The 20,983-nt window shown below is 47.7% G+C and overlaps 1 protein-coding gene across 1 annotated transcript; it reads right to left on the bottom strand.

Moving 5' to 3' along the window:
- Positions 1–1,566: 1,566 nt before the first annotated feature.
- On the bottom strand, positions 1,567–18,433 carry C32H16orf78 (chromosome 32 C16orf78 homolog). Its single transcript, XM_058528606.1, has 5 exons — positions 18,284–18,433; positions 14,268–14,372; positions 13,873–14,002; positions 3,966–4,218; positions 1,567–1,714 (listed from the first exon to the last, which is right to left on the bottom strand). The coding sequence occupies exons 1-5, from the start codon at positions 18,431–18,433 to the stop codon at positions 1,567–1,569; spliced, it is 786 nt and encodes a 261-aa protein (XP_058384589.1).
- Positions 18,434–20,983: the final 2,550 nt, after the last annotated feature.

Below are 20,983 nucleotides of genomic sequence, written 5' to 3'. Positions count from 1 at the left end.
AGCTCTGACACTTGGTGATGCTCAGAAAATACCTTTCCTGCCCCTTTTGGAAGAGCTTGTTCTCCAGAAGGAACGGGCACTAAGTGGAGGGAGGGAGCATCATGTAACCACTGGCCACCTGTTTCTTGCAACTCCGGCTGTGGGCTGAGCCGTGGTTCTGCACAGACGTCACAGGGGCACTGTGTCCCACTCATGCTTCTGACCACCTGCTCCTCTAAGGGCTCTGCCTTCCCTTACTCTGACTGATACGGCTGGGGGAGTGGGGGCTGGTGAGAGGGGGTTCTGGAACTCTCCATAACTTTACTCTGACTCCCAAGGGCAATGACTCAGTGGGGAGAGCCACTCACCTCCGAGGGGGCACTTTGGAGCCTCGAGGTGGAGCGTGGACATTTAAAAAGCTTATGAGGGAACATCTCGCCCTTTTGGTACATGGATGCGGAAAGTAAAACCCGGCCGGCTTGGCCCAGCTAGAACAGCGGCCACCCCTCAGGATTCTGGGGCTCGGGGACCATTTGATTTGAGGGTTTACCGTGAAGGGCCGTGGGTTTGGAATCAGCAGCTTTTCAACAGGGTTTGACTCAACAATGATGTGTCCGGCTCTGAGGGTCCCTTCTGGGATAGCCGGGCTGGGGAGTCTGCTCCTCGTTCACCCCAGGGGACTATGGGAACAGCTCACATGTTTATTGAGCTCTGCATCCACATCTGTGCTTCACGCTTCACGTGCAAGCTCTCACTTCCTCTTCACAGCATCCCTGCTCAGCAGGCTCTATTATTAGCCCCACTTTACAGATGAGGAAACAAAGGCACAGAGAGGTAAAGTAACTTGACTAAAGTCACACAGCTCGCAAGTGGGGCAGTTGGGGTTTGAATTTACTTGAAATACTTGCAGGGACTAGAAGGGCTTATAGCCTCCACTGGCAGTGGCTCCAGGATGGGGAGGCAGCATCTCCAAACAGTCCTGTGGGATTTGCTGGAGTCTCCATCAGGCAAGAAGGCAGGGTGGGGGACTGAGGCCAGGACACCATCCTCATGTCAGCCCTGTCACTTCTAGTCTGTGCCACTCAGACCAAGTGGGGTGCCCTCTGTGGCTCCTTTTCTGCTGGCGAGTCATCTCCAAGTGCTGACAGAGTCCCTCTCTCCCACCCACTCCATTAGCCCCCCACCCTACACACCAGAGGGCCAGTGCTCCACAGAGCCCGTCCTGCACGGGCAGGAGGTGGAGTGGGGTGCAAGACCTGTGGTGCGTGTGTCCCCCAGCCAGCCCTCCAACTCTTTGTCCCTCCGGAAGCCCCTCTAAGACTTCCTTCCCAAGAAGCCCTTTCTAAGGAGTGGGCTTTTGGTGGGAAGAAAACCCACAGTTTCTCCCAAGTCGGTTCTGACTCGGATGATGAGGACAAACACCACGTCAGCACGATGATCCGTGCCGTCTGGCCATGTTTTCTGATCCCTCCTGTCTAGAAGGGATGTGCCAGGGCTGAAGGGCGAGGTGTGGGGGGCCAGAGGATGGCATCTGGCGGCCGAGGGTCCAGGGACAGAGGGAGCCTGCGGCGGCAGGGAGAGGGCCTCTCAGAGGGCTACATTACGGTTCCGGGCGAACACTTTTTTAGCGTCTATCTCTCCTTCCACCATGTGGGGGTGGATGTCCACATTCATCCCTGCATCCTTGCACAGCTTGAGCAGGGTGCGAATGTTGTTCTTGGACAGCCTCAGGTACCTGGCGAGACAAGGCCGGGGAGGTCAGATGAGGGTGCAGACGCGGCAGCTTTGAGTTTCATTGATAAGAGCCTAGATCTCAGCAGCGGCCGTGTGGGGCCTCTAACGGGACTGGCTCTCCAGACATTTCTGGAGCTGACAGAGGTCTTATAAAAGAGTGGGACACCCATACAGTTGCTGGGAGTTTTTATTGGTATAACTTTTTTGGAAATTAATTTGGCAACATATACGCCAAACACCATCTCTACCCCCCCGGGGATCCCCCCAAAAAGGTTGATTCTCTTTGATTCAGTAACTCCACTCAGGCCCTCAACTTATCCCAGAAAAGAAGTCAATGGCAGAACAGTTGTATAAGTAAAAGTGTTCATTTTGGGGTTATAACAACAGGAAGATAGGAAATTCCATCACCAGAGGAATGGCTAAGCAAACACTGGAATGTCCATTTCAATGACTCTTCTGCTAGCATTAAAATGTCATTAGGAAGAAGAAGGTGCAATATGGCTGTGACCTGATGCCGAGTGGGGAGAAAAAACCAGGATGCAAATTGTTAGGTGTTCCTCTCATTATGCAGGTATGCCTAATCTGAGTGACGCCAAGGGCGGGGGGCAAATACAGTTCAGTGGAAATAAAAGCTGAGCAAAGTCGTAGGAATAGAGGCGAGGATTTTCCTTTAATAATATTCAAACAATTAAAACATTGGCCATTCGTTTGAAATATTAGCTAAAGCCCCACAATTCTGACTTACACTGAGGAATGGAACTGACCCCACCTGTACCGTGTGACCTAGAGAGCACCTCTGCCGTCCTATCCCAAGAGCTCCTTCTTCCAACACCACGCTTGACCTCGGTCCCAGCCCTAGTATAAGGAGGTAGGCCTCCTACTCAGGCACCTGCTGGTTGGTTACTTTGCTACAGATGATGGGGGAGGAGCTGCATATTGATATAACCTGGGTTTTCTACCCATTGGGAATGGCCTCCCTTCTCCTTCAAGATCTGCCCAGAACTTACCTGTTCATACAGTCAGCTCAGACCCCACTCACCAGCCCCACTCCTGGGCTGCCTTTCCCTGACAGCTCCAGCCGCAGCCTGCCCCTTCCCTCCCTGACCAGCCTAGCCCTGGAGGGTCTCACACACGTACATGTGGGCGCTCACTAAGATCCCATTCTGGACAATTTCATCCTTTTCTTGGATGTTTTTCTAATGGCCTATTGGATGCCATCTCTCCAAATAGTCTCTCTCCCTCCTCGCAGGGTAAGGGCCCTGTCAAAATCTCTTTTCTCCCCACCATGGAGCTCAGGTAGGCTGTCTATTGGCCAGAGTCAACTAGAACCCCCTATCAAACCGACAGCCATAGCCAAAGACTTCCAGCCACGAAGAAGACCCCTGCAGCTGGGGAGACTGCCTGTCCATCTTTCATCCAGTTAACCATTCCACTCATCCGTCCCTCAGTCAGTCAGTGAGCAGAGCAGGACTTCATGACGGGACCGGTGGATGCCAGGCATCTGAGGCCATTTTACCCACAGACGAGTTCACTGCTGTCAATGCCATGAGAACGACTACCACATCCTGTTGTCCCGTTTTCTCCTCTACGGAAGTTTCTGAACCTTGTCAGTTGCATCTTTACAGTACAGGATAACACTGGGTTAGGGAGGGATGCTTGGATTTTTGAGTGGAAACCAAGCTGTTTGGTGTTGCTGAAAACCAGCAGGTCCTGATAAATAAGACAAAGAACAAGCAAGAAGGGACGCCTTTGGTAAGAGCGGTAAATACCGAATGGTTTCACGCCTTGCTCATGGTCCCTTTGGGAGTCCTAAAGCCCAGACACACAGCAGGGACCCCCAGGGGATGGCGGCTCCTATCACCAGCAGTTCAACATCATCACATTGTGTAAATTTCCTGTCCAGGGAATTTCCTGTTAAAACAAGGCCAGTTCCTTTTTGAATAGTATTCATGGTTCCCATTGTGAAACAAATATCGGAAATATTGGAAGGGTTGTGTAAGTATCCACAGGTGTGGCATGAAAATGGCAACAGCTGAATGTCTGTCCATCCAGGAGATGGCCCACTAGCAGGCGAAGCTGCTCGGAAACCCGATGGCTAGCCCTGGAGCAGCCCTTTTGGGACTCAAAGTCAGAGCCCAGCCACGCAGCGGCTGCCCTCCCCGGGCTCCAGGCTCAGCCCAGCCGTCTGAACCAGAGATGGCGAGGAGCAAAGCCTGCTCTCCCGGGACCCCGCCCCCACGCGGCCCGCTCACCGACAGCTCAGCACCTCCTCCGGCTTCAGCATTCTCGCCATCTCCACCCTGGGCTCCATGCCCTTCTCCATGAGGGTCTTCAGCTTGCGCTCGTAAGAGGTGTCGGGGGTCTTAAGCACCCAGTCTCTCAGGAGGGTGGGCCTCCGAGCGCCAAAGATAGTGTCCTGCAATGTGGGTTCTATAATGCTTTGTCGACGGTATGCCGTTGACCGCTGAGTGGACTCGAGGGCGATTGCGTCCTTGATGTCTAAGTCTGCAACTGGACAGACGTCACCGGGGAGTTAGATCCTGGTGGGGGTCAGAGGTGGGGTAGGCAGGAAGGGGACGGGGCCTGAGAGGCTGCATGCGCTTCAGACAACACCTGTTCTGCCATATGGGATCTTTCGAGGCTTCAGTAGGTTCTCCTCAGCGTTGGTTTAATCCTTATTCATCTGTTCCTGCCTCCTTTCTCCCCAACTCCCTCCCTCTCCCTCCTTTCCTTTATTCCCTTCTCTCAATCTTATCTTCTCTCCCTCCTCAGAGGGAGTTCACCTAGAGGGAACACTAGAGAGAGGGTAGAGGAGATCAAGTTAGAGCTAGGTTTTTAAAAGACAAATAGTTTATCAGATGAAAAAGAGAGAAAAGTACTGCAGGTAGAAGGATCAGCATATATAGGCAGGAGGAATAGCATGCACAAAGGCACAAATACATGAAATGAAATGGTGCCTTTCTGATGTTACCCATATACGGGATCTGCAGCGAATGAAATACTGTTGGGGCTAGAGCTTGGAGACCTTAATTCTTTTTCTTTTTGTTAAATTTACTCCTAAGTATTTTATGTATTTTTACTTATGAGAATGGGATATTTTCTCTCCGTTTCCGTTTCTAACTGGTCTGACTAGTAGAGAGAAAAGGCTATCATTTTAAAAAATGTGTTTTTCTGGCACACCAACAACCATACCAAATTTTATTAATTGTTGACTAGAATTTCTTGAGTTTTGCAGATATGCAATCATATCAGGGGAAAAACGAAAATATCTTCCTTCTAATATTTATACAAATTATATACTCTTCTTGACACATTGCGTTTGACAGACTCTCCAAAGCAATGTCAATAATGATGATTCAGTCATGCTTCATTTTGTTCCTGATTTTAATTAAAATGATTTTAGCATTTCATCATTTAGAATGATGTTTTTCACTATTTTTGGTAAATGTTTTATAATTTTAGCAGCTTTAACCCTAGTTTACATAGAGTTTTTATTAATAATAATTGCCTGGTTATATTTATTGCTTTTCTATCATCTACTGATATGATCATATGGTTTTTCCTTTAATTTATTGATGTAATAAGTTACGTTATTAGATATCCTGGTATTGATAACCTAACTATTCCTAACCTGCTATAACAAATCCCACTTGGTCATGGTGTATTATTCATTTCATACATTGACATATTTGATATATTTTTATACATTGAGTATGTTTGCTAAAATTTTAAATATTTTTTGCATCTATATTATTGTGAGATTGGCCTACTTTTTTGCATAATATTTTAATATTAAGGTCACGATAGCTTGTTAAATTAATGTAGAAGTGTCTATATTTTAAATGGTCTGCAATGGTTAAAGTAACATTGGGATTGTTTGCTCTGTAAAGGTCGGATAGAACCTGGTGTGAAACCTTTTGGCCTGGGGCCTTTTTCAGTGCTCCTGATTGTATCAATCTGGATAATTTATAGTATGATAAGAAATTATCCATTTTTGCTAAGTTTTCAAATATACTGTATAGAGGTGCATATGGTATTGTGTTATTTAATGTATTTCTTATCTTTGCTTATATGTCCTTTCTCACACAAAATCTTATATACTTTTATTCTTCTTTTTAACAAGGCTCATGATAACTTCACATTATTTGTCACTTGCTTTTTCAAAAAGGTAGTTTTGGATTTATCTTTTTAACTACATTTTATCTTGTATTTCTTTAATCCCAGCTGGTATTTTATTTTTCATATTAATTATTTCTATGACTCATTAAATTAATAAAAATGTTTATTTGTTTGTTTTTGTTTTTTTTGTGAGGAAGATCAGCCCTGACCTAACATCCGATGCCAATCCTCCTCTTTTTGCTAAGGAAGACTGGCCCTGGCTAACATCCATGCCCATCTTCCTCCACTTTATATGGGACGCTGCCACAGCATGGCTTGACAAGCAGTGCATCAGTGCACGCCCAGGATCCGAACCTGCGAACCCCGGGCTGCTGAAGCAGAGCGCGTGCGCTTAACCGCTGCGCCACTGGGCCAGCCCCAGTTTTTTTATTTTTTGTTTTATAAAGACAAGAACCATTACTTTTAGTTCTTACTATAAATTTTCTTCTGAGACTAGATTTTGCCTTCATCCTGTAGGTTTTGGTATGAAACAGGCTTATTTTCATTAGTTTTTTCTTTGATATAAGGGTATTTTAGGAGTATGTTTCTTAATGTCCAACTGTTAAGTTGGGGGTATATTTTAATTTTAATTTTATCTCTAATTATTGCTTTAGGACAATGTAGATGGCCCTAAAATCTTTACTTTTTTGAATGTTTATGTTTGCTTTGTGGTGACTATATAGATGATTTTTGTAAATATTCTTTGGCCATATAAAAATGTGTGCTCTCTATTCAAATATAATGTTATGATTTGTTAATTGCATTGTTAGATTCTTCTATGTACTTCCTATTATTGTCTATTTAATCTAGTTGGTTCTGAAAGAAGTGTATTAAAATCTCCCACCATGACTATATTTTTCTCAGGTTCTTGCATTTCTAAATATTTATCTAAAAATATATTGTAGCTACTATATTTGTGTGTAGGTATATGGTTTCTATTTATTCTCTTTAACATTTTAAAATATCCCTCTTTTACCCTGTGTGTTTCTTATAGCCTTAAATCCACCTCACCCGTTTGCATTTCTTGTTATCTCTTTGCCTACCCTTTGTTTTCAGTCTTCCTATATTACCTGGCTTTAAGTGTGTATGTGGAGTTTGATTTACAAACCAATTATTTCCACATTTGATGCCTCTGCTCTCTTCTAGAGCATTTTCTGCAGATGAAAGGACATATGGCTGAGAAAGTCCCTAAGTATTTCTCAATCCACAAATATCATTCATTCCCTCCGACAGTAACTTACGTGTGGGCTGGGATGGGATTATGTGGATGTAGGTCTTTACTCTCAGTAGTTTTTAGGTATCATTTCACTTCTAGATTAATGCCAGTCTGATTCTTTTTCCTTTGTAAGTAAATTGTTCTTCCTGAAGGCTTGCAAGCTTTCATCAATAACGTTCAGGAATTTTACCAGGATGTCTCGGGGGATAAGTTTAGATGTCCTACAATTATATAAATAGAGAGAGGCTGTGACTTGCCCAAGGTCTCATAATGAGTTAGTGGCTAAATTGGGTCTCTTTATGCCCAGTGTGGTGCTCTTAACTGACAGCTGGTCCCTAATAGGGTGATAGGGTCAGATGGCCTTAGCAGTCCCTGTTTGTGCATGGTGGAAATTGGTCCTATGTTCCAGAAGAATCACGAGCTGCACGTCCTCAAGGAAACAAATGGGCAATCCCTTGGAGAAAGGGCCATAGCCTTCCCTGAGGCGTCTGATCCTCTTCTGGGTCAAGGTAGGTCTCATGCAGGAGAGAATAGTAGTGATATAAATGGCAACGATAATTATACATATTAGCTAACATCCATTGAGTGACTTATGTGCCAGGCAGTGTGCAAGGGGCTTTGTAGGGAGTGGGCACTATGGTTTCACCACCATGTCATGTCCATTTGAAAAATGAGACAGCCAGGGATCAGAGAGATTGTCATGTGCCCGAGATATCAGAGCTAATTAGTAACGGATCCAGGAAGACGTGAACCCAGGTTGCCAGTGGCTTTTTCTGAGAGCCTGTCCTGGCTACCCTCTCGGACAAAAGTGCCCCACATTCCTAAGTCTGTGGCTGAACAGAGAAGTTAGATCTCTGGTGGGCTGCGTTTGGGACTCCAGGGGCTAACTCTGTACCCATGGAGACAGAGGGGGTTATTGCCCTCCAGCCCTCAGCATTAGGAAGGCACCTTTGTCCTGGCATCAACAGAATTCCCTGAGCTTAGGTGGCCAGGGAGATAAAGCCAAATGAATTCCCTTTTCCTAGTCTAGCTGCTCAGACTTTGCCGAGATGTACTTTGGAAATGTGTTCCAGGTGCTTCCCAGGATCTTTTACTGGCCATAGCCAGAGTGACCTTTTAAAAATTCAAATCCAACTTGGTAGCTTCTTTCTTAAAATTTTTCAGTGTCTTGCCATTGCATTCAATCAGGTTAGGTTTTGGAAAGGCCCATCTGAGACTTCTGCTTTCAGCCAAGATGGTGTAACAGGCACTGGATTTATCTTTCCCCCTTAAGCAATTAAAAAGTGGGGGCTGTTACATGAAACAGCAGTTTTCAGACATTGGACAATAGGCAGCATGGGGCAGTGACCCTTGAGAGAGGGAAACAACGGAGATGAGTCCCATGATGACTCAGCTGACTGCTGGAAGATGCTTCTAGGTAGCAGTATGGGGAAAAGGAAAGGTAAACACTGCCTGGTGGTTTCCCTGAGCTGGGGAAGAGAGTAGACAGTTTAGATGGGCCAAGGCAGACAAATGGGAGAGAGCTGCACAGAGAGCTCGGGAGATCTACAAAGGTTCCTCTCAGCTGAGGACTAATTAGCACACACAGGAGAGGAAATGACACAGAACTGGCAGACATGACCACTAAGACAGCTACGTAAATATACTCCATATGCTCAACAAGGCTTGAGCCAGTTAAGGAGAGACACAGAAGACTACAAATGACCCAAACTGAAGTTCTGGAGATGAAAACTACAATGTCTGGAATGAAAAATACATTGGATGGGATTGACAGAAGATCAGACATTGCAGGAAAGATTGGTGAATTTGAAGACATAGCAACAGCAACTGTAGAAAATGAAACACAAAGATACAGGATGGGGGGGAAAAAACCCAGTGAGTTTTGGGATTTCAAATATGTGTAATTGTGGTACCTGAAAGAGAGGGGAGAGAGTAGAGGACTGAAAAAAAAATTTGAAGAAATAACGGCCAAAAAATATTCCAGATTTGATGGAAACTATAAACCAAGAATATGAATGAACCCCAAACACAAACACAAGAAACATTAAGCAAAAGACATCAAGGCACGTTGTAATCAAATTGCTTAAAAAGAAAACCTTCAAAGAAGCCAGAAGAAAAAGATCCATTACAGAGCACTATAAATCAGAATGACAGCCAACTTCTCCCCGGAAACAGTGCAAGTCAGAAGACAGAAGAGCATTTCTGTGCGGTATTGAAAGAAAAAAGCTTGTCAATCTAGAATTCCATACTCAGCTAAATCATCTTTCAGAAACAAAGGTGAAATAAAGACCCTTGCAGACATACAAATGCTGAAAGAATTTATCACCAACAAACCCACACCATAAGAAATATTAAAGGAAAATCTTCAGGCAGAAGAAAATGACTCCAGACAGAAATCTGGACCTGTGTAAAGAAATGAAGAGTGCTGAAAATGTTAACTGTGTGGGTAAACATAAAAATCTCTTTAAAAGGTAGTTATTTGAAGCAAAAATAATAACAATGTATTGTGGGGTTTATAACACAGGGAGAATACGGTGTATGGCAGTAACAGCATGAATACTGGGAGAGGAGAAATGAAGTATGCTCTCGTAAGTTCTTCATGTTCCACACGAAGTGAGATGCACCAGGTGAGGGGAAGGTGGGTGTGACAAGTCACAGATGTATCCTGCAAACACTAAGCAACCACTAAGGTAACACAACAAAGAGTTATAGTGCATGATCCAACAAAGAAGATGAGGTGGAATCATAAAAGTACTCAGCCCCAAAGAGGGCAGAAAAAGAGAAAAGGGGAGCAAAGAATAGGTAGAACAAACTAGAAACAAATAAGTAGGTTTAAACCCAAATATATCAATGATCATATTCTCTGTCAGTGGTCTAACCATCCCAACGAGAAGGCTGAAATTGTCAGGTTGGATTTAAAAGGCAAGCCCCAATCATTTGCTGCCTACAGGAGACCCACTTTAAATACGAAGATGCAAATAAGTTAGAAGGGCCAATGTGATAGCCACAGAGAAGGAGAGCTGTTGGGGGCTCTTACAGTGGAAGAGGATCAGGATCAAACTAAAATAATAGCAGTGGAAATGGAGAGGAAGAGAAAGAGACGAAAGACAGGAAGATGGTACAACCTCCAGGACCCAGCAACTGGTCATGAAGGGTGACTGGTCACGAGGGGTGACTGGTCATGAAGTGTGGCGGGGGAGGTGACCTCCGACTTGGGCCACATGCTGGGCCGGTGCTAGTCCCTGAGATGGCGCAAATGAAGGGGGCCTGTGGGTTTGCAGAGCCTGTGGGACATCGACACTAACACTGGAGTTGGGCACCTAGCTGGAGCCAGGAGAGAGGGCCGTCTGCAGATTCAGATTTGAACTCATGAGACGGTGGTTAAAGCCATGCGTTTGGATAGAGTCAGCCAGGAAAAGTATATATAACTGGATGAGAACAGCAGCGTTGATCAGAGGGGAATTCCGAGGGGAAGTTTATGTACAGGAGGAGGGAAGAAAAGGCAGGTTCGTTAGTAGCAAGTTAGAAAAACATGAGGTTAATAAATTAAAGGGGAAAATATGTACGGGCCAGAGACGCCTTATGAAAACAAAGCAGAGAAAGAAGACCACCAACTGGACTATTTTGCATCCTTCTGTTTGCAGAAGTGAGGTGACCCAGAACCACAGCTGCAGCCTAACCATATGGTTTCTCTCTCGGCCTTGGGTCTGCTTGGCCCTCCTAAAGGTTGAGCTGGGAGGACAAGGTCTCAGTGACATTTGTGGGGTGAGCCCTCAGTGGGGACCGAGAGGGGATGGTGAAAAAGGAAGGGGGAATACAGACGAGACTGTCCTCAGGGAATTCAAGGGGGAAGAGGCCATCGAGGAGAGGGGGAGGAGGTGGCCCACGGTATCCGGATGTGGCAACATGGTAGTCAGTGGAGGGGGGGGGGTGGCATCTCAGCAGGTGAGGGGAGCGAGGGGGAATTTTTGTGAAAAGGATGTGAGAAGACAAAAGTGAAAGGATCTGCTTTGAAAAGCAAACGTATCCCACATTGGAGCTGTTACTGTTGTTTCTGTCAGCTTTGGGGTCCTGGAGCCGGAGACATGTCACCCATTTGGAACGCTCACAGTGATTTGCAGAGTTTGGTTTTGCGGCCGTCGCAACACTGAACACAGGGAAGAGCGGGAGGTGTTGTGACTGCACAGACAGCTGTCACATTCCAGCCCTGGAGGTGGTGGGGGCTGTCCCACCAGGCCACACAGAAAGGCATCGAGAAAGGGCTCGCTCTGCAGACAGGGCACACGGGACGTGCAGGGGGTCTGGTTCTCGACAAGGATGCCAACGATTTGGGCGCTGAGCAGGGCTGGGGGAGGCCAGAATCAGGTGTCCTGGTCTCGATTACTCCTCTTCGATCTGGACTTACCTCCTCTTGGGCTCCTGCTATAGTTCTTAACTGGCTCCCTGCCCTTCCTAGGGGCTGCCTTATCTTGAACTTAACTCCCAGACCAGACCCTGCCCACTCATCTTAGGCCTCTTGCCAGCCTGCATGGGAAGTTCCTCTTGCTGGGTCCAGGCTCAGCCCCGGGTGCCACACCTGGAAGCCCAGCTGGTTCCTGGTGCCTCTGAGCACTTGGGCTGCACTGAGCACCAGCTGCCTCTCAGTGGCCATTGGTTGTATTATATTAGGAAAGAGAAAACTGCTCTCCAAGCCCAAACTCTGTGGGTTTGTCTTGGGGGTTGCGCGGGGGGCACTGCAGAGGACCAAATAGCTGCTGAGTCAGCCTGGGCTGCTGGCATCCTTGTGCAGTGAGGAGAAAAGAATTATTTAATCAGCTGGTATGAGAGTTTCTCTTAGGGAAGGAACTGCCTTTGTTTAGGAAAATGTCTACTTTGAGTGTGGAATGAGACAGTGAAACAAACGGAACAAAGCAATCCCTCCAGGTAAGAAGCCAGTGGGAATGTGTGGGGTGGGGAAGGCAGAGGATGGAGGAGAGGGGAGAGGAGGGAGAGAGGGAGAGGGGGAGCTGGGCAGGACCAGGACTAGAGTGAGACTAGGAGGTGCCCAGGGGAGAAGATTTAAGGAGGCGCTCGCTCTCAGGCTCACCCAAGTGCAGGGTCGACCCCTGAGAGTGAGCGCCTCCTTAAATCCCGTGCCCTGGGTGCCTGGCTTGTCTCAGTCTGGTCTCAGTCCTGGGGTTGAGCAAGACACCTCGAGGCTGCCCCTGTGGGGAAATGTAGCCTGAAAATCTCCTGGTGGCAGGGGACAAAGGGCCTTGAAGAACAAGGGGTTCTCATAATCCAGTTCTAATTTGTTTGCTATATGATTCTGTGATGTAATTCTTTCTCTGTGTTGCCCCCAAACCTTCAGTCAAGTCTGCTTGCACACAAAGGCTTCATGTGAGGGGTCTGGGAGAAATGAAAGAAGAATGTTCTCTGTCTGGATCGGCAGGGAGAGGGGACAGCCTCTCCCTGGAAGTGATGCAGGATCCACAGATGCTCAGGGGCCTGGCAGACCAGAACTTTGGAGCCAGATATGACGCTGGGAGTCACAGAAAACTTGAGACAGGTGTGGGGCTTCCCGTAGGGCATAGGTCAGTCTAGTTTTGCTTTTTTAAATAAAATGTTTTTTTGGAGTTTAGATCTACAGAAGAGTTGCAAAGATGATCCAGAGAGTTCCTATATACCCTTCAGTCAGTTTCCCCTGATGCTAACATCTTACATAAGCAGTGACATTTGTCAGAACTAAGAAATCAACACTGGCACATTACAGAGCTTTTTGGGATTTCACCAGGTTTTCCACTAAAGTGCTATCCTAGGATTCAGTCCCGGATCCTGCACTCTTAAATAGAGCCAATCATATTTAAATCTGACAGGCAAGTGACAGCAGTGTGGTTACAATGGCATTGGTGTATTAAATGAAAAGGAAAAAAAGGAGTTTTTGTTGGGCACAATAGGACGTTTTTGTACAGGAGAACTGCAGCCCCTGCTCAAAGGCTCTCGTCCACTCTTCCTTTGGGCTAATTGCAATCCCTTCCAGAATTCTCTTTTACCATACGCCTCCATCCCAAGAGGCCAGGCACAATAATGCATCTGTTTTTCCAACACCGTGGTACAGCCCACCTGAGAATTTCAGCAAAACCTTTACTTAGAAATCGCTGTTTGCTAACACTGTTGAGCGCCCGCTCTGTGTCAGGCTGAGTGCTTTCCATGCCTCGTCTCACTAATGCCCCACAGCTGTACTGGGAGGCAGGTTGTGTTATTGTCCCGTTTTATAGATATGAAAACTGGACCCCAGAGATGGAGTGGCTTCCCCGGGAACTATACAACTCCAAGCTAGTTACAGAGGGCGGAGCTGGGATTCGAACCCAGGCAGAGCTGGGAACTGGGGATCTGGCATAACCTAAGCCTGTCTGGGGTGGGAGCAACACCTGGCAGGTTTTCGGCCAGCAGGTGTGCTACCCTCTGTAACTGACAATGTCACAGTACCTAAATCAATTAGATAATTTGGAACGCATGAGGTTGATGTCACCAAAATGGCTTCAGGAACGTGGGGGATGCTATGCTGGCTTCTGAGAAGAGAACACCCAGGTGTGGGCGGAGCCTTGACATCCACCCGCCTCCTGTCAGGTCACAGGCAGCTTGCAGTGTGATCCCTGAAGAGCCCTGGAGAGCTGCTGTGTCCACAGCAGTTGGGTTGACATGGATGCTGCTGCCCTAAGAATGGTGTGAGTGTTCAGTCCCTCCCAGGGGAGGGCGGTGGCAGAGGACGATGCCGGCCTCCTGGGCCGAGCTGCTTCCCTTACCGGCTTTCCCGGGGCCGTCCTTGGCGTAGTTTCCTGGGACTATGCTGAAGTGTTTTCCCATAGGATCCACGCCGTAGAGCTTCCGGTACAGGACAGGGTTCCCGTCCTTCTTGGTGCTTTGCCCTGAGGCCTTGGAGGGGAGCAGGAGAGAAGGTTCTACAGGAGTGCAAGTCTTCCCACTGCCCTGGGACAGTTTGCAATGTGGGAGCTGGATGGGAGTGGGGGCAGGTGATTAATGTGGGTGTCACTGTGGGGCAGGAGTGGATCTCAGAGCCTTAAATAAATTTTTAAAAAAGTGGCCAGACAGCGTGCGGGAGTGGGGTGGGTACCCTTCCTTAGTGTGGAGAGCCGGGGGGGGGGGGCAGACGAGGGTGGGCGTGGAGTGGCTGTGTCACCTGGGCAGAGAACGCCACGTGGCGGTTCCCTTCCTGGGGCTTCTGGGCTCTCTTCTCGTCCCTCCCAGTTGCTTTGGCGGATGTCACCATCTTGGATTTGTGCTTCTGGAAGGACAGGGAGGAGAGCACTGCGGCCGCTCCGCGGGGCACAGACCGCCCTCCGCCTCCACAGAGGGGAGGGCTCCCTGGTGAGTGGGCCCCTCCCCTCCACCCCCACTGTCCCTCTGTCTCCAGGCATGCCCTGGTGTCCACATCACACCGCCCCCAGAACGACGCTCTGACCCCCAAGCCTGGTTGTCCCTCTCCACCTCAGAATCCATCACTAGCTCCTGTCAGCCCCCACTAAGGCCTGCTCCCCGGCCTGGTAGGAACTCCTTCCAGCCCCTACACAGCCTTTCTAGCTGTGGCTTCCTAGCCAAGGCCTCCAGTCCGGAGCCACAAGAAGGCCGCCCTGTCTTTGAGTCCAGCCAGGACTCTCCCTCTGATCCCAGAGTACCCTCTTCTCCTCACCCCGTCCCCACCCACCCTGTCTTCCTAGAGCTGTCAGCACAGTTCACCCGCCCTTCTCCTCCCCGTGCTCCTCGTGGCCCATCAGGGCTGGGCGTGCGTGCCTTGCGTGGACTTCCCTGTGCCTGTGCCCGGCCTTCCCCTCGCACAGGCAGGCGGGAGGATGGCTCACGAGGGAGCCCCAGGGTCCAGGGAGGAGGGACCTGGAGGCCAGCGTCTGAAGCATCTTGGGGAAAAGCTGAACCGCGGGGGTCTCCTCTCAGCTGTGCCGCTTGTGGTTGTGGGGAGATAACGGCCAAGACTGGTCTCCAGGTCAGATGGCCTGGCTTCAAATCCCATCTATTGCTTAGTGGCTGAGTAATCTGGGGCAAGTGACAGCTCTCTCTGTGGCTTAGTTTTCTTATCTGAAGATGGGGGCAATAGGAGGACCTACCTCACAGGGTTACCGTGAGAAATAAACGAGTCACTGTGTGGAAGTGCTGCGCCTTCCTTGAGTGTTAGCGATGTCGTGTGGGATGGAAGGAGTGCTTTGATAAGCCGGTTGGGTGTGTGGAAGAGGCTGCCCAGGGGCGTGCTTAAGGCCGTCTAATGAGGGGGTGCTGGTTGACTTCAGGGTTTTGTTTGGCTTAGTGAGGAGAGGGGATGCAAGTTGGGGCCAGGGCTGAATTTTCAGGTAGAGGAGAGAGGCTAAGGCCAGCTCCTCCAGGTGGCCCTCCTCCTACCCCCCCATCCTCAGCCCCGCCTCGGGAGCCACCTGAGTAGCTCCCCACTGCAGTTTGGGGGAAGCTGAGTGGAATCGACGTGGTGATACCATAGACCAAGGAAACCACACAGTCATTGATTGAACTGCCCCTGTGGCCAAGACCTTGGACCTCAGGGGTCTCCTTTGATGCCAAGTGGACCAAAAGGGGCACAGCCCCCTGGGTGGCGACACAAGCCATGCTGAAACGGGGGGGGGGGGGCGGGGGGCCGGACTGCCAGGAGAAGGGAGAGGAGGCCACCGGCAGTCCCTCCAGCTTGCTCACTAGAGGGCCCGCCTCCTGCGCTGTCCCAATCTGCCCGGGAAGCACCACCCTCTTTCTCAGGAGCTTCTTCTAAAACCCAAATGCTTCTGGAAAGATCACGACACTTGAAGACTTCACCGTATTCCAGTTTCAATTTGTTCCCTCCCTGGGTCCAAAATTATTTACAATAGAAGCCACATACAAGGTAAAGCTGTGAACACGTGATTAAATATAACCTTCCTGAGGAGAGAAGGGGCCAAACACGTTAATCATAGACGTGAATGTAATTTCTGCGATTGATACCGAGTTCTGAGCGCCCAGCAGTCAAGTCCTTACGGCCTCCGAAAATGAGGGGCAGGGGTAGGCTCTCGGTAAGTCATTAGCTCCTTAGCGTGAAACGTGTTTGCCTGAGGTGTCTTAGCATGTCTGATGGAACTGGCCCTCCAGACCTGACTGCAAATGATGAGCGAGCGCAGAAACAGAGCGGGAGCCTTCCTGAGGGGAGGGCGAGGCAGAGAAGGCGGAGGTGGCTGTGGGAGGGGGCCTGACAAGGCCCGTGAGCTCGGGAGCTGGGTAAATCCGAGTCTGAGCCCTGGCTTGCGCTTTAGTGAACTCTGTGAGCTCAAGCAAGTTACTTCTCTTCACCTCAGCTTCCTTAGCCTCCAGCAGGGGCTGAGAATGGCGCCTACCTTGTAGCCTTGCTGGGAGCGGTGGACGAGTGCTAAGCACAGGGCCTGGCACACGGGAAGTGCTTAATAAAAGTTAGCATCGTCATTCGTAACGCCATTTTTCACCCATTTTTCTCTCGGGGCTGGGAGATTCAAGATCAGGTGGCGTCCTCTGTGGCGGAGACCACTTCCCAAGGGCATGGCTTGATTCGCCGTAGATGGGCCCGGGGGGAACTCTGGGGGAAACTGAGGCAAAATTGGTTGCCATACTTCCTGGAGAAAGAGGGAAGGGCAGTGCTATAGACTGAATGTCTGTGTCCAAAGTTCATGTGTTGAAACCCTAACTCCCAATGTGATGGTGTTAGGAGGTGGGGCCTTTGGGGGTGATCAGGTCGTGAGAGTACAGCCCTTATGATGGGATTCATGCTCTTGTAAAAGAGACCCCAGAGAGCCCTCCTGCCTCTTCAGCCGTGTGAGGACACAGTGAAAAGAGAGTCATCTAGGAATCAGGAAGCGGGTCCTTATCAGAGACCAAATCTCTCTGCGCCCTGATCTTGGACTTCCCAGCCTGCAGAGCTATGAGAAATGGATTTGTGTTGTTTATAAGCCACTCAGTCTGTGGTGTTCTTATTTGACAGCCCAAAGGGACTAAGACAAGTGGGTTAGAACTAGTGTAGAAAGGAAGAGCTTAGTAGGAGTCCCAGTGGAGATAATGGCAGTGGAAATGAATGCCCTTTGACTCTGGAGCCATCATGAGGACAGAGTAGCGGGCGATAGCGGGAAGGACACATCCTGCTGATACAGGCTCAAGACAAGGTTGACATAAGGGAAGCCATATTGTAGAAAAGAAAAACTCTATTGTAACTCTGAATGACCTCTGACAAACTAACCCAGCTGGATCTGCACCCTCCAGGAGATCTAACTGCTCTGTAGATTTTACGACCCCTGCTTGTGCGTGTACCTCCCAGCTGCGATAAAATGATAACTTCGTTTTTTTGAATTCCTTGACCCCCGAACAGTGAGTCTATGCTGATAGCCATCATCAATGAAAACTGAAAGATCTGGCGTGGCGCTCCCAGTCTGTAACACCAGAAGGTCAGCATTCCTAACCCCCTCCCCAATAACACAATGGCCTATATAACTGCTGTAAGATTTCATGCCCCCTTAGGATGGTTCTTTTGGACATGAGTCGGTCATCTTCCCTCTTGCTAGAAAGCTGTAATAAAAAAGTCCTTTTTCTCCTACCACCTTGCCTCTTGACTATTGGCATGTCTTGCGGCGAGCAGAAGGCCCCACGTTGGGCAGTAACACTGCCAACATTGAGACCCTAGGAGCTATGCGCCTCAGCCCTTCTCATGACAAGATGGCTTTAACATTTCCCTCCCCTTGAATGAACTAGACAGGTTTCTTCCCAACTCGAGGTCTATGACCTTCCTTTTCTTTTCCTTTAGAAAACTTGCACTTGTGAATTCTTTCTCTGCCCCTCTGAGATGCAAATCTTCTCCTAGCCTCTTCCCAGTTTTACAATCTGGGAAAGTTTTTCTCAAGGACCTGGGAACCATCCCTTTGAAATGTAACCCTTAAGAAAGATAGAGCCCCTGTCTCCCAGTCTCTGTGGGGGGCAGGAGCTTAGCTATGTAAGTGACAGTTAGCAAACACAGATGGCCTGACCACGTTGACAACCTCCCCCTCACACCCTCCAGTACTTTTCTACTAGTTCACCCCCGTGCTTAAAAACCCTCCTGCCTTTTGTTTCCTGGGAGTCAAGTTTAGTCTCTCCCCCATTGCAGTAGTCTTGAACAAAGTCTTCTTTGTGTCTCTGTCTGACAGTACACACCTGGAGAGCTTGCTTCTTCCTCCCGTGCCTCCGCTCCAGCCACTCCAGCACCCGCGTGAGGTCGGACATCCGCCTCTCCTCGGCGGTCCTCCACATGGACTTCCTCTCTTCGGGCATCAGATCCTTCAGGTCCTGGGATTTCTCTGACATTCTGGGGTCTTGGTCGTGCCCTGGGTGGGAAGGTGGCGCACGCTCACTTTGTTGATCCCTCTGTCTCTACTCCCTGGCCTGGGAGATTCACACGGGAGGGAGTGGTCTCCAGCTGTGAACTTGAAGGGCAGACTTAGGCCAGCAGCTGGGATATTGGTCTTAAAGTGTGGGAGGTGTAGAGGGCGATTGTGAGGTCACTGTCAGGCTGGCCCACGGGTCAGAGTGGAGTGGGAGGTGGCCACTGCCCCTCTTTAGCCTCTGCCTCTGCCCTGACCTCCACCACAGCCTCCTTTATGGCCTCTCCACCTCCACTCCCGTAGCGATCTTACTAAAACAAATGTCAGCTCATGTACCTCCCATTCTCAAAAGTCTTCAATGGCTCCCTGCAGCCTATAAAATAATCTAAATTTCTTAGTTTGGCATCCAGGCTTTCCGCAATGTACTCTAATTAGAACGAAGCTTTCTAAAGGCTCAATTATTTCTATCTTCATTAAACAGAGAGCTATCAGACACCTGCTATGTGCCAAGCATGGTGCTGGGAATACAATGCAAGATAAAAACATAGTCAGACTTCCCAAAACATATGGGCTAGTGGGAAAGACATCAGTCAAATAATCATTCTATGGATCCATAATGACAAATGAAGATGAGTACTCTGAAGGAAAGGAATGTAATTCTATGAAAACCTGTGACAACAGAACTAGACTTGGTTGGGGTGGTGAGCTTGGAGCCAAAGGGTAAGTAGGCTTCAACAGGCCTCTGGACCAGAGGGATGAGCATGTGCAAACGCCCTGAGGCAGGATGGAAGCATGGCACACTTGAAGAACAATAGAAGGCCAGGGTGACTAGAGTCAGGTGGTGTGAAACGATGCTGCAGAGGTGGGCAGAAGCCAGACCAGATAGAACTCTGGAGGTCACCGATTTGCTCAGACTGTGAAGGAAAAGGAAAACAATAAAGAGATTCAAACAGTGGGGAGGGAGTGACATGATCAAGCTTCCTTTTTTGTTTTAGTAAACTTTTATTGAAGGAAACTATGTATACATAAGTGTGCCAGAATCACAAATGAAGACCTCTGTGTAACCAGTACCCCAGAACTCCCTCTGACGCCCCCCGCTAGTCACTACCTCCCTGCAAAGGTAAACACTATTGTAACTTCTAATTTCATAGATGTGTTTTGTCTGTTTGAGTTTTACATAAATGGGATCATATACACATAGTCTTTTCTATCTGGCTTCATTCATTTTACAATATATTTGCAAGATTTTAGCAATGAATTCTTTTAGTCCTTGAGCATGTGGAAACGTCCTTATTTTACCTTCATTTTTGAAGAAAGATTTGCTGGATGATAGAATCCTTGGTTAACAGTTTTTCAGCACTTTGTATACGTCATTTCACTGCCTTCTGCCGTCCATTATTTATATGGGGAGTCAGCTGTTAATGGTATTGTTGCTTTCCCAAACAGGAGTCATTTTTCTCTCTCTCTCTCAACTGTTTGCTATGATGTGTCTAGGTGTGGATCTCTTTGTATTTATCCTACTTGAGTTTTGTTAAACTTTTTGGGAAGGAATTTAATGATTTTCATCAGATTTTGGAAGATCTTGGCTATTTTTTTTCCAATATGTATTTCCTGCCCCTTTCTCTTTCTATTTCTGGGACTCCCATAATACATCTGTTGACGTGCTTGATCTCCCACTGATTTCTAAGGTTTTTTTCAATCATTTTTTTCTCTCTCTTCAGACTGAATAATTTCTATTAATCTATCTTCAAGTTCACTAATTCTTTCCTCTGCCATATATAATCTGTTGTTGAATCTTTCCAGTATAATCTTCATTTCAATTGTATTTTTCAACCCCAGAATTTCCATTTCTTTTTTTTTTTAATTTCTATCTCCTAATTTAGACTCTCTCTCTGTTGATTCATTGTTGTCATATTTTCATTTAAAAATTTAAACATGGTTTACTTTAGTTCTTTGACTATATTTATAATAGCTATTTGAAGTCTTTGTCTGCTAAATCCAACATCTGGGAACAATCAGAGACCGTTTCTATTGACAGCTATTTTCCCGAGAATGTGTCAGACTTTCCTGTTTCTTTGCATATCTTGTAATTTTTTAATTGAAAACTGGACATTAAAAAAATATTGTAGCAACTTTCCATTCTGATCCCCCCTAAGGTTTATTGTTGCTGTTTTTTTCATTTGTTTCTTCGTTTAATAACTTACCTGGGCTCTGTGAATCAGACAATTCCTGCCTGGGAATCTGAGAATCCTGTCGCCCTATGATTGAAGCCACTGAACTTTCTGATTAAGCTTTTTATATTCTTGTTTTTATATTTAAGTTTCGCTTTCTAAGCATTGCCTCTGTGTCTGCATAGCTGATTGGACAGAAATTGTGCTCAAACACCTCAAGCCAATAAACCATCTGTCCTCTGCTGATGAATCTGTGTGTGGGTAGGGGAGCTGTATCAGTTATCTTATTGCTGCCTAACACATCATCCCAAAGTTTGGTGGTTTAAAACAAAAACCATTTATTATCACACATTTTCTGTGGG

This window comes from Diceros bicornis, chromosome 32 (assembly GCF_020826845.1).
Source record: "Diceros bicornis minor isolate mBicDic1 chromosome 32, mDicBic1.mat.cur, whole genome shotgun sequence".
Classification (NCBI taxonomy): domain Eukaryota; kingdom Metazoa; phylum Chordata; class Mammalia; order Perissodactyla; family Rhinocerotidae; genus Diceros; species Diceros bicornis.
This window is presented reverse-complemented; position numbering and strand designations above follow the sequence as displayed.

Coding starts and splice junctions, on each gene's coding strand:
- C32H16orf78 (XM_058528606.1), bottom strand. CDS start 18,433: ATGTCAGAGAAATCCCAGGACCTGAAGGATCTGATGCCCGAAGAGAGG. Junction 14,003..14,267: donor ACGTGGCGTTCTCTGCCCAG/GTGACACAGCCA, acceptor CTCCCCTCCAAG/GCCTCAGGGCAAAGCACCAA. Junction 1,715..3,965: donor GAGGAGGTGCTGAGCTGTCG/GTGAGCGGGCCG, acceptor TTGTCTCGCCAG/GTACCTGAGGCTGTCCAAGA.